General features: G+C 47.3%; 1 protein-coding gene across 1 annotated transcript in view; it reads right to left on the bottom strand.

The window, feature by feature from the left end:
- Positions 1-401: 401 nt before the first annotated feature.
- SACM1L (SAC1 like phosphatidylinositide phosphatase) overlaps positions 402-12,789 on the bottom strand; it is a 38,957-nt gene continuing 26,569 nt past the window's right edge. Inside the window, exons 12-20 of the mRNA XM_090284628.1 lie at positions 9,372-9,451; positions 8,389-8,487; positions 7,401-7,539; positions 5,571-5,640; positions 5,397-5,469; positions 4,644-4,737; positions 4,446-4,538; positions 3,378-3,435; positions 402-1,250 (exon numbers count right to left, since the gene is read on the bottom strand). Coding sequence (XP_090140754.1) covers positions 1,114-1,250; positions 3,378-3,435; positions 4,446-4,538; positions 4,644-4,737; positions 5,397-5,469; positions 5,571-5,640; positions 7,401-7,539; positions 8,389-8,487; positions 9,372-9,451 — 843 coding nt within the window. The 3' untranslated portion in view covers positions 402-1,113. The remainder of the gene's footprint in view (positions 1,251-3,377; positions 3,436-4,445; positions 4,539-4,643; positions 4,738-5,396; positions 5,470-5,570; positions 5,641-7,400; positions 7,540-8,388; positions 8,488-9,371; positions 9,452-12,789) is intronic.

Here is a 12,789-nt window from a genome sequence, read left to right as displayed (position 1 = left end):
TGTGGTAGCAGGGTTTAACTGAACTGTTTGCAAATAGTGGCGATTATACTATCTTACATACTTTTCTAATATTTAAACCTCATAATTACAATTTGAATACAGTCCGACGTAGACCTATGCACAGCTTCTAAAGCATATTTTCCAGGTTTGTTTTTACACATAAATTAAAGTTGAAGTTGGTCCTTCACTGGAGAACACACCTACCCGGAAGCGCTCGATTCAGACACACTGGCGGCGAATGGCAGGTTCACGCAGGCAGCCCCTCCCCGGTACCGTGCACGGAAACGCGGCCGCATCGCCCCGGGACAGGACCCCTCGGGGGCCTCACGCCTCCACGAAGGGCCCCCAAGGAAACGGAAGTGTCCAGGAGGAAGTCGCTGCCCAGCCAGGGCAATCCCTGGGCAATCCTTGTGAGAGAGGACGCTTTGGGCCATTAGCATAAGAGATAGACTTTACATTCTTTGATTTCATTTACACCTTTTAAAAAAGATAGAGTATACCTGAACCCATCATCACACTTACACTAAGCCGCACACATAAGGCAGCCCAGCTGAGCCTCCCAAAGAACCCCACCCCCACCCCCTGCAAAGTCACAGGCTGTTTGTCAAACTCCTTGATGAACGTAAAAGGCTTCCATTTTACACACATAGCAGAGTTAGCTTATTATTAAACTTTTAAGAGTCCAAAGATCTGTGGGAAAGTATGCTTGTTGACAGTGACTGCTTCCATAATGACAAAAATGAAACTGAGCTAGAAAAATAACTTTACTGTTTGAAGTAATGAAAGAAGCTGGATTTTTAAATCTATTACTTATTCTGCAACAGCTGATTAAACTGACAATGAGTAGATTCCTTCCATTATGTGAGCTGAACTCGGGTCACGCTTGAATTACAGAACAGCTTCAGATTACAAGCATAACTGTCGCAACAGTAAAGAGGTCCCCACGACAGTGACGCCAGGTCAACGGGAAGCCGTCACCCCACACAGCACGAGGTGTGCTTTGGGGAAAAGGCTTTGTCCGGACCCCAGGCTGCTGTGGAAAGCGGGTCAGTAAAGGCTCCAGCTCTGCACGGCGGAATCTTCCAGGCCAAGCCGCTTTCCACAGACACACACTCAGTCTATCTTTTCCTTCTGGACCAGGCGGGGAGCGTCCACGAAGTCTTTGCCATTGTAAAGGATAATCAGAAATGTTCCGACGCTGGCCACGCCCCAAAAGAGTACATAGGCCAGTGTTTCTGTCCAGGTGTCCCCTGTTGATATAAAAAAAACAAAGACGTGATAAATAAAAGTCATTTACTGATACTAGAGCAGCCTGTCAACCTTCAACACATATTGACACTGTAAGTCTGCAAACATACCTACGGGAAAATACAAGAACCTCTTGCTTGAGCTTTTTTAAAAAAAAATTTGTCTATTTATTTTTAGAGAGAGGGGAAAGGAGAAAGAGAGGGAGAGACACATCACTGTGTGGTTGCCTCTCATTCGCGCCCCCAACTAGGGACCTGACGTGCAACCGAGTCATGTGCCCTGACTGGGAATCGAACCAGCGACACTTGGCTCGCAGGCCGACGCTCAATCCACTGAGCCACAGCAGCCAGGGCTTCACTTGAGCTTTGAGCCTGCAGTCCTCAAGCTCTGGCTGGCACTGGAATCCTCTCCAGGGCTCGACTCATGGACGGCTGGACCCCACCCAGACTTTCTGATTCGGCAGGTCTGTGGCGGGGCCTGGGAACCTGCACTTCTGTCCACTATCTGTCCTGGGGCCACACTGCAAGAAGCGTTGGACTAGCCTACTTCATGTTATATCACACAAATAAAAACTGCTTTTAGATTATATATTTTAGTAGTATAAGAAACTACCACTAATAGTTTTCTATTTTCATTTCTTTATTTCTCAGCCCTATTTTTATATATATATTCTTTTTTTAAATCCTCACCTGAGTGTATGTATGTTTTTTTATTGCTTTTAGAGAGGAAGGGGAGAGAAATATTGATCGGTTACCTCCCATGTGCCCTGGCCGGGGACTGAACCCGCAACCTTCCGGTGTACGGGACAACACTCAAACAGACTTAGCCATCTGGCCAGGGCATATCACTAGTGGGTTAGTCCACAATATTAGCTACCATCAAAATATCTATGTGAAAATAACTAAAAAGTACATGTGTCAGAAAAGTTACATATTAATCAGTGTCTAAAACAAAACTCAGTAACCTATTTTAATAACGTATGTAATACAACTCTCCTGACATGCATTTTATTGTTCCCCCAAAAGATATAGTTATTTTTTAAGGAGTTTATGTACTTATTTACTTTTAGAGAGGGGAGGGAAGAGAGACAGGGAGAGACACACCGATGCAGAGAGAAGCGCTGATCATTTCCCTTTCGTTCGCGCCCCAACCGGGACCAACCCTGAAACCCAGGCGCGGGCCCTGACGGTGAATCAAACCGGCAACCGTCTGCTTTGCAAAAGGACGCTCAACCAACGGAACCAAACCGGCCAGGGAACTGATGTGTGTGGGGGAACCAAGGAACACCTTGTCGGTGGGGGGAGGGGCCTCGGAGTGGGGCCCCAAGGAGGGGAGTTGAGACAAGCTGAGAATGTTAGCCCAAGGGTTCAGGGGGGACGATGAAGACGAGGTGCCTCTCCCTCCAGAGGGCCTAAGGCTGTGCCTCGAAAGTACAATACAACCAAACCACAAACTCGAATTCCAGGAGCACTAAAAAGTATTCAACGGAAACACGCGAATCTTAGATGCTTATTAACTTAGTAACATAAGAAAAAAAGAAAACCAATAAAGAACTTGTTAGCTCAGTCCTTAGGCAATTTTGCTCTCAATCTATTAAAATTTAATAAACACTACATTAACCTATTAACAACACTTATTTTTCTAATAGGTGGTTGGTTAAATAAACTATAAATCTATAAACAGAATACTTTGCAGTGCTTAAAAATAAAAAACATGGGAAAATGTTTATTATACTGCTCAGTGAAAGAAACAGATTACAAGAAAATATATCTCACTTTTGAAAAAAAATCACACACAATTATAAAGATCAAAACATCAAAAAGTTAAGGCAGGATGATAAATAATATTTTTTTCTTTTTGCCTAGCTGCATTTTCTATAATTACTATGTATTACTTTGGTAATACGAAACGGTTTTAAAACCCTTAGGGAAAAAACATTTATGCAGCTACTGAGTACATATTTTTCCTCTGGCCACACCGAAGGACTAACCTCCTCGGCCCCCTTTACTCACTGAATTGCACTGGGAACATCAAGTATTGCGCTGACACACACACTCAGGACGCTGCGCAGGACAGGCCAACATTCTAAGAAGCAGCAAATACAAGACGTAAAGTACGAGCAGACTTACCGGCCATCAGCAGACAGATGATGCACATGGAAAAGGCCACAACCATGATAATGGGCAACTGGGAAGAGAACAGAGAGAGACCAGTAAGAATGCTAAGCAGCGGCTGCGGAATCAGCTGTGCACGCTTTCCCTGGGAAAGAACAAAACTTCCGAAATCTAAAATACAAGTATCTTCTTCCCACAAAACATCCCCATCTAGGCGTTCAATCCCAGCTGCCCAAGCCCTGAGGCTGGTCACGCAGGCAGCCCTGAGAAGCACGGCTTTGCTCCAAACCGAGTGCCGGGGAGGCCGGCTGCCCGGGTGAGAGCCACGGTGCAGGCCCCTCCTGCGCTGGGGCCTCTGCCACTGAAGCAGGACCTCAGAGAGGCTCCGTGAAGGCCAGTGAAAACAGGAGTCCAAAAAGGAGCCACGCACCAGAACCGCGCGGGCGTACCTCGTTTTACTGCTCCTCACCTCACTGTGCTTTGCAGGTACTGCCATATTTAAAAAAAAAAAAAAAAAATTGAGGGTTTTGTGCAGCCCTTTGTCAAGCGAGTCTATTGGGGCCACTTTTCCTACAGGCTTAGATGATGGCATTTAACAATAAAGTATTTTTAATTAAATATGTACATCAACAGACTACCGTATAGTGCAAACTTTTATATGCACTAGGAAACCAGAAAATTCGTGGGACTCACTTTATTGCGCTACTCGCTCTACTGCGGTATCTGGAACCGAACCTGCAATATCTCCGGGGTCTATGCCTGTACTTTGCCTTCCAAGATACAAGTTGCTTCCAATAATCCCTGAGAGTAAGGGGAGTGGAGTCTTCCTGAAATGAGAAAACTTTCTGTGTCCCCTTTGCTACGTGTCTTCACGTTAAAAGGATGTGCGAGAGGAGAAGTTTAAAAGAAAACAAACGCTCCAAAGTTACTTTCCTTCTCTCCCAGACCTTCTCCGCGGGGAAACCTGAGCACTTATGTTCCATTTAGAAAAACACACCACGTTTTAAATCAAGGAGAGTCGGCACTGTCTATACCTTCAGATACAATGCTTTTAACAACTTGAAAAACATAAAGGTTTCTTACAGCGAGGAATTTCAAATCCCTTGGAACACTTAAAGGACTATGAGACTCTAATTCATCCACTGAATAGTTCCCAAGAAATAAGTCTATGGCGTCCTGGAACAGAAAAAAAGAAAATTATTGACTCAAGTTAGATGTGATTACATTACTGGGGAGCAATGCAAAGGTATGGCCGCCTAATGACCAAAAACACAAACTGACCTGTCTAAACCCATCGGAAAAGTTGTTCTTGTAATACCGTATTAGAGAGTTCCAGCCATCCTTTAAAAGTCCCAGCTGAGTTCTCTTCCCGGTTCTGGTTGAAAGAGGTTAAGTTCTGAGTTACATATTTCCATGTTAAATTCCCATACTGTTTTATTGTGTGAAAAAAAAAAGCCAATAAGCATGTGGTATGGAGATAAGAGTTACAAAGATTTTAGAAATCAATCCTGAAAACATAAAGGAGATACTTCACAAAAGAAACCACCGGCAGGTCCAAGAAATACAGTCCCTTCCTAAAACACTACCAAAGTGGGCACAAATAGGAAAAACATTCAGTTTCAGGTGCCAAGACAGGAAATATGAAGAGAAACACAAGTCTATGCTAAGTCGTATGAAACAGCAAGAAGACTAAGAAGTCTTACTTGGCTCCCAGGAAATCCAGAGCAGAAGAAGGCCCAAATGCACCTGTAACCAATCCAAAATGTCCCCACCTCTCACTGCGCAGTGGCTGCGGGAAGCAGCCTCAGAACCGCCCGGGGGCTTTTTGGAGGTGCAGACCTTGGGCCCGGCTCCCGACCTGCCGAAGCCCCCTGGGGTGATCCAGGGGCGCAGTACAGCCCGCTGAGAGGAGCCGGAGGGCCGCGGTTCTCAGCCATCCCTGCCCGCGGATCTCCAGTTCAACCCAGCAGCGAGCCCTGGGCCTCGCCCCCCGGCCCCCCGGAGGGAAAGGCTGCCGCGGGAACGCGAGCTTGCCTGGTGAAGTCGGTCTTCAAGGCCCCGGTCCCCGCGTACTGCCTGGCACAGGCGTTGGCGTTGTCGGCCCAGGCTGTGAGAGAGTGAGAGACCAGTGACAACCAGAGCCCTAAATCTAAATATCAATTTATTTCTAAGTTTGAGTAACTCTGCCTCTGTTAAAGAAATACCTACCATTTTTGTAAATCTTCTCAAATTCATCTTGTTCTTCAAGCTTCTGTCCCACATGCAAAACACCCAGTCTCTGAAATAAGAGTGACTCCCATGTTTACCTGTCGTAGATCTCGGCACCCAGACCTTACACCGTTTCCCGGGGCTCCTGGCTGCAGGCGGGGGGCGCGTGGCTGCCCAGCAGGCCCCGGGGTCCGCAGCCCTCCCCCCGAGGCCCAGCTGCAAAGCCGAGGGCTCTACCCCGCGGCCCCCTCTCCCGGAGCCCCAGGGCCGCAGGATCGGAGCGGGACTGTCTGTTCTCGGGCACAGGGGCACAGGGGACAGGGGCGCAGGGAGAGGACAGGGGCACGCGAAGGCTCTGGGGGCTCCAGCCTTGCTTCCTCCGCCCACCGCCTTTGCCCCTCTGCCCCGCTCCCAGCCCACAGTGCCCAGGCCCCCTCAGCCCCTGGGGAGATGGAAGAACGCCCCCCCGTCGGCCTCCCCACACACCGCACGGCCCTCTGCGTACTCGGAGGGTTCCCGGTATCCTGCACCCCCCACGGGCTCCCCTCTGCGTTTCCTGGCCGCAAACTAGAAACTCCTGCCGCGGGCTTCGTCGTAGACCCTCCGCCCTCTCATCACCAGCAGCTCCCCTGTCCCCACCTCGGGCACAGCACAGGAGTCACCCTCAGGGGCCCTGGCTGGTAGGAGAAAAGCCTGGCCCGGCCCCCGCCGGCACGGGTGATGCCGGACAGCCTTCTGCCCAAAGATCCTCTGAACGCGGTCAGGTTTTATAACACCGTATTTATCACAAGAAACAGTTCCGTGCAGACTACAGAACCTAGTTAGATAGGTTTCTGTTCATCAGCTTTGGAAACAGCCGTCCCCAATATTGCTGCTATTGAAGTCAGTCCAACAGACTGACAAGCACACAGCCTAACGCGGATCAAAGAGACTCGAGGATGCTCCAAGGGGAGCCCCAGGCCCTGGAAAGGCGCTACTTGAGGTTCAAGGGCAGGTCCTCCTCAGGGAGGTACTCAGCCTCCACAGTCCTCCCCGGGTCCCACAAAACCATCGTGAACAAAGGCGGATGCTTACACTAACCATTTCAGCAGGAACCCATTTGTGATGCATTTTTGTTTGCCCCTCACAGCAAATGCCAATGTGATTTGGAAAGGCGGACTATACACATTTTTAATTCCAAACATAAATAGAAAAAAATATTTACATCTATTTTTCGCAACAGCACAATCCTAATGATGGAGCAAAGTTGCGTCAGAAACTTTGTACCTGGGGAATTAATATCCTTGCCAGTAATAAAAACGATGTAAATAAAAACAACCCTGAGGTACTACTTCGTATTACTAAAATAGAAAAAGGTTTTAAGTAATAAATAGCTAATGCTGGCGAGAGTCCAGTGAAATGGATTCACTATTGTCGACTGATACGACCCTGGGAAAGTAACAGACATATCCCTTTAACCCAGTAATTGAACTTCCGGGAATTAACCCGAAGGAAATAATCCAGGTTAAAAACAATACATATACACACAGTCTGTACAGTGGTATTTATAAGCTAAAAATGTAGTAGCCTGAACGGCTTAGTAAATCATAGTATAACTGAATGCAACGCTTAAAAACTATGATGACGTATCATGCTAGAGGACTGGCAAGATGAAACCTTGCGTGTGCAGACCGACTGTGGTCACGGGAAATGCCCCGCCGTGGACAGAAAGACAGAAACAGTGAGCGGGGTGAGGGGGAGGGCGGCGAGACTGCTTTTGTCACTGGGTTTTAAGCATGAAGTTTCTCTCATTTTCTGCTGTATTGTCTAAGAAAAGAGAAGCATCTGCACCTGCAGCTGGGCCTGCAGCGAGCGCCGAGCTAGCAGACTCTGGATCACGTTGGTTCTGTCCAGACAGTCCATGCAGTTGCTGCGGAACACGCCCTCCTGGGTCGCCACCACCTTGCCGGCAGAGTCCACTAGAAAATAACTAAAACATATTTGTATAAACACTCTCATAGAAAGTCAATTAAATCTACTAAGGACATACCTCTTCTAACACAGGTCTCCGATCAGTAGCATTGCTAAAACCAGTAAATTAAAAGGCCAGAGAGGAAATGCATGGTCCAGGTGTGTATCTGATGACCACAGACCAGGCAAGGGGAGCCCCCCATCCATAGAACAACTGCAGCATCGCAGGCCACTTCACCCAAGAGATGTGAAGAAGGGAGGGGAGCCCTGAGCCGAAACTGCCCCGTGACCCAAGGGAACACAGAAGCGCCGTAAGGCACGCTCCTTCCAAAGACGAGGAAGGCAAACGACACCACTCTGTCACAGAGCGTTTGGTGAAAAAAACTGAACATAAAACAGCAGCAAATTAACTTCATTATGTAAAAAAATTGTACATGTGTGAAAGATAATTTATAAAAATACAGAAATACCCTGTTGTAGGTCATTTTTAGGACTTAAAAATATTTTTAGCCCCAGCCGGCATGGCTCAGTTGGCTGGGCGCTGTGCCACAAGCCCACAGACTGTGGGTTCAATTCCTGGTCGGGGCACACGCCTGGGCTGCAGGTTTGGGCCCAGGTCGGGGTGTGTTCAAAAGGCAACCAGCCAATCAATGTTTCTCCCTCCCTTCCCCTCTATAAAACATTTTTTTAAAATCATGAAGTCTCATTTTTTCAATAAAAGAAAACCCTAGAAACAACAGTACAGCCAAGTGCAGTCAACACAGGGAACTGTATTTGTAAGTCTGCTAGAGAAGGAATAAGCATGATTATTACGTACACAGATCCCTCCCCACAACCCCCACGGGGAGACGGAGATAAAACAGCTTACCTTAACTCATCTTGCATGTCTGCTACCTGATCCAATAAAAGACTCAGTCGATCCCATCTCATATTTTTACATTCCTTATGGAAGTCAAAGGCAATATATCTACCAAAAGAAAAGATATTCAGAACTGACCGAAGATCATTCACTCGCTTTCCTTCTGTCAATAACACCTGCACAGCGACTCGCCCCTCTACGTCCTGGCAGAGAGGGGGCAGCGGGGCCTCCTGCACCCCGGGTTCCTCAGAGCACACGCCCACCTCCTCAGGCTCCTCACCCACTGCATGGAAAATGCACACACACTTCTGCCTCACGTGCTCCCCCAGGGCCTCACACAGGAGCACAGAGCAGCCCGGCTCCGTGCTGGAGAAGTGGGCTCCGTGGGGCAGTCATGTGTGCACCAGAAAGGAGCCCTCTCCAATGCAACAGCTAGCACACGGCTATTCTCCACCCCCACATGCAAAGGACAGGGTCCCATTGTGCTGTTTTCAAATTCACGGCCTCGCTGCCCGCACAGGGCCACTGCTAATGCCTCAGAAAGCCCCCCTGACGAGGCTACGGAGTTTGCAGCTGGGCCTGGTGACGTCCAGGAGGCCACATTGCTACTCCAGACAAGGCCACCAGGCTGGAGAAAAGTGCCAGCTCATGAGGCGGGTGGGACCACAGGGACCACAGGAAGCAGTCAGGAGGAACTGCAATTCGTGACCCAGTGACCACAATGACACAAAGCCTCAAGAAGGGGACTTTAATCTGGGACTAGGTTTTTACAAAACTCAAATTAAAACTCAACTGTTAAGAGGTATTGTGCAGTAGAAATTAGGCCAGAGAAAACTTTAAGCCAACAAAACCATTCTTTGATCCAGTACTAAAAAAACCGAGTTGAAATATACATGTATGAAACGTACAACATATGCGATCTGTGTGCTTGTGTGTGTATGCAAGTGCACACCTAATCCGAAAAGCCCCACAAGAGATTTCCAGTCAGGTACCTGATCATTCCATTTCCCAGGGAAGACACCATGGTTGCGAATGCTTGTTCAAGTGGCTTCTCTGAACCCTTCTGGTTAACCTGTAAAAAATTAAGAACACTACAGCTTTAATGTTATTAAAGGGAGAGCAGCACCAGCCAGACACGAGGGCTGGCACGCTCCAAGCCCTCGTTCTCTTACAGAAACACGGAAAAATCAGAAGCTGTCTGAACCAACGCCACAGCAGCTCTAGAAAACCAAGGCGTCCAGCAACCCAGAGCATATTCAACAGGAAGAACCCATCTCCAAGCTCACAGAACAGTTTCGTGGCGTCTGTGCCTGCCCTTACCCCAGCCCTTTCCCGGAGCGGTGACGGCCTCAGTGCTCAGCAGTGGGGACCGGTTCTCAGTCCCCTCCCCAAACCAGAGGGCGCGGGCCCGACCTCACGTGCACAGCACTGCGCATGTTTTGTTCTGACCTGAAGGACTGACTCCCTTGGCTCTGTCTTGTAGGACTCTAAACACAGGCAGGCAAAGTGGGGGGGCCCTGCTTTTAAAAGCTACAAGAGGACTCCAACCAACACAAAAGACTGTGGGTAGAGACATGAAACAGATCACCCAAGCCCGCGTAAGAAGCTGGGGTGACATTCTCTGGGAAATTAGGACATTAAAAAGCAGCCAAGTTTAAGGAGGATTTCAGAGAGCCACATGTACACCCAGGTAAGATGCAGGCTCAGAAAAGTCCTGTGAACACCTTAAATCTTCCTCTCAGGCTCCCAGCATGCCTCGCTAATGACCCCTCTGCAGATACTGGGAGCTGATGTGCTCTCTTTTTTGTATTTTTTTTGTCTGTTTCAATTCTTGGCATGCAAGGAAATCTCTGTCAAAACATTAGCTGAACATGAGCTAAAGGAGCAGACTTCAGTGAGCATACATGACAAGAAATAAGTCTTAGCAAAAACAGTCTGGAAAAGTCTCAAAACAAATGGATTGCTAGAGCTTTCAACAAGTAAAACAGAACACGAACCCAAAAAGAGCAAAACCATGGGAAAGAAGAATCTGACTTCCAGAGTTACCGCGTTATAATCAACCAGCCCCGATGTCAACCACAGCAAAGAAATCACAGGCAGGGCGTACACAGAAATAAGAAAACAAGGCTTCTTCAACGAAAAAGGATAAACGGACAGAAACCACCCTTGCAGAAACACTAGAAAAAGGTTCTAAAACAGCTGTCAAATATGCTCAGAGCGCTCTCGCTCCCAGGAACACACGCGCGCCTTCCCCTCCCCGCCCCTGTCCTTCCCCCCAAGTGCGTTTCCCTCGCCTCTGTCTCCTAAGCTCCGAGGGCCCTTCTCTGGCCTTTGTAACTTGTTTTCTGATCCCACACCCTTTCCTACCTCTGTAACTTTCTAAATAAACATTCTCTTATGGTTTGAGAAAATACATGCTTAGAGCTATAATAAAAGATGGACAAAAAACTAAAGGGAATCAGGAAAACGGTATATGAACAAAACAAGGATATCAATAAAGAAACAAATTATTGAAAGGAAGCAAACACCAAGCCTGGGCTGAAAAGTACAAAATGGAAACTAAAAGTTCACGATAGGAGGTCAGAAGCACACTCAGCAGGAAGAAAAAAGAATCAGCAAACCTGCAGACAGAACAATGACATAATCGAGTCTGGGGAGCAGGAAGGAGAGGATGAAGGAAGGTGAACAGAGGGACAGGGGACTTCTTGTAAACCGCTGAACAGACTCTCCACTCGTGACGGGAGCCCCGGAAAGAGAGGCAAGAGAGAGAAAGGGGTGCAGAGATTATTTAAAGAAAAAGTGGCCTAAAACCTCCCAAATTTGATGAAAAACAAATCTTCAAATCCAAGACGTTCGCCTATCTCCAAGTGTAATAAACCCAGAGAACCCCACAGCAAACACATTATAATCCAACTCTGAAGTACAGAAAGCAAACAACTCGGCGAGAGAAGACTCATCACCTACAGCAGAGCCTCAGGAGGGTCACAGGACGATTCCTCCTCAGACGCCTGGAAGCCAGGGCCGTGGGATGAGACGTATAAAGGACTGAAGGAGAAGAACTGTCTGAGAACAACATATGAACAAACAAGACAAAAATCATTCGCAGACACCGACCACAGCGTGGTGGTTCCTAGCAAGGAAGGAGGAGAGGAAGAGGCAGCACGTAAAGGGTACAGAGGGGCAAACACATGTCGACAGAGGCGATCTGACTCTGGGTGAGCACACAATGCAACATACAGATGATGTAACATAGAACCGAACACCCGAAACCTATGTAATTTTATTAACCAATATCACCCCAATAAATTTTATAAAAAATAGACAAAAAGCAAAACAAAACAAGAATCGTCAACCAAAAATTCTCTATCTTGCAAAACTATCTTTCAAAAACGAGAGAGCAATTAGGACATTCTGAGACAAACAAAAGCTGAGGGAGCTCATTACGGCTAGACCTGCTCTACAAGCAACGCTGAAGAAGTCCTTCAGGTGGAACAAAAGGATGCTACAAGAGGATCTCCAAAGAAGATATATGGATGGCCAATAAACACATGAACAGATGCGCAACATCAATAGGCATTAGAAAGTGCAAATCAAAGCCACAAAGAGTCAGCACTTAGGGACGGCCACAATCAAAAAACCAAACAAATACAGAAAATAACAAGGGTTGGCAAGGATGTGGGGGAATGGGAACCCTGGTGCATTGTTGGAAGGAATGCAAAACGTTGCAGCTATAATATGGTTGCTCCTTAAAAAGTTAAATATAAGCCCTGGCTGCTGTGGCTCAGTGGATTGAGCGTCGGTCTGCGAGCCAAGTGTCGCTGGTTCGATTCCCAGTCAGGGCACATGACTAGGCTGCACGTCAGGTCCCCAGTTGGGGGCACGTGAGAGGCAACCGCACAGTGATGTTTCTCTCCCTCTCTTTCTCCTTTTACCTCTCTTTAAAAACAGATACATAAAATTAAAAAATAAAAATAAAAATAAAGTAACCTTAAAAAAAATAAAAAGAAAAGGTTAAACATAGAAATACGAGATTCAGCAATTCCACTCCTAGGCATTTTGCCCAATAAATAATTGAAAGCAGGGACTCGAACAGACACGTGCACACGGCATTACCCACAGTAACTAAAATGGGGAAACAACCCCATGTCCACGGATGAAGCAATGGATACACAAACTGTGGCGCACACACACAGTGGGGCATTCAGACTTAAAACGGAATGACACTCTGATACACGCTGCAACATGAACGGGCCTTCACGACACAGTGCTGGGTAAAATGAGCAAGACACAGAGGAACAGGTATGTGAACAGGCACATTTATACAGAAAGCAGAACAGTTAGCTGGGGTTGAGGTGAGAGAGAGAACGGGAAGTTTAGTGAACACTGGGTTTCTGCTGGGTATGATGAAAA

Source organism: Furipterus horrens, unplaced genomic scaffold, assembly GCF_987537825.1.
Source record: "Furipterus horrens unplaced genomic scaffold, mFurHor1.1.pri manual_scaffold_7, whole genome shotgun sequence".
NCBI classification, from domain to species: Eukaryota; Metazoa; Chordata; class Mammalia; order Chiroptera; family Furipteridae; genus Furipterus; species Furipterus horrens.
Note: the sequence above shows the minus strand (reverse complement) of the source record. Positions and strands in the feature narration are given on the sequence as shown.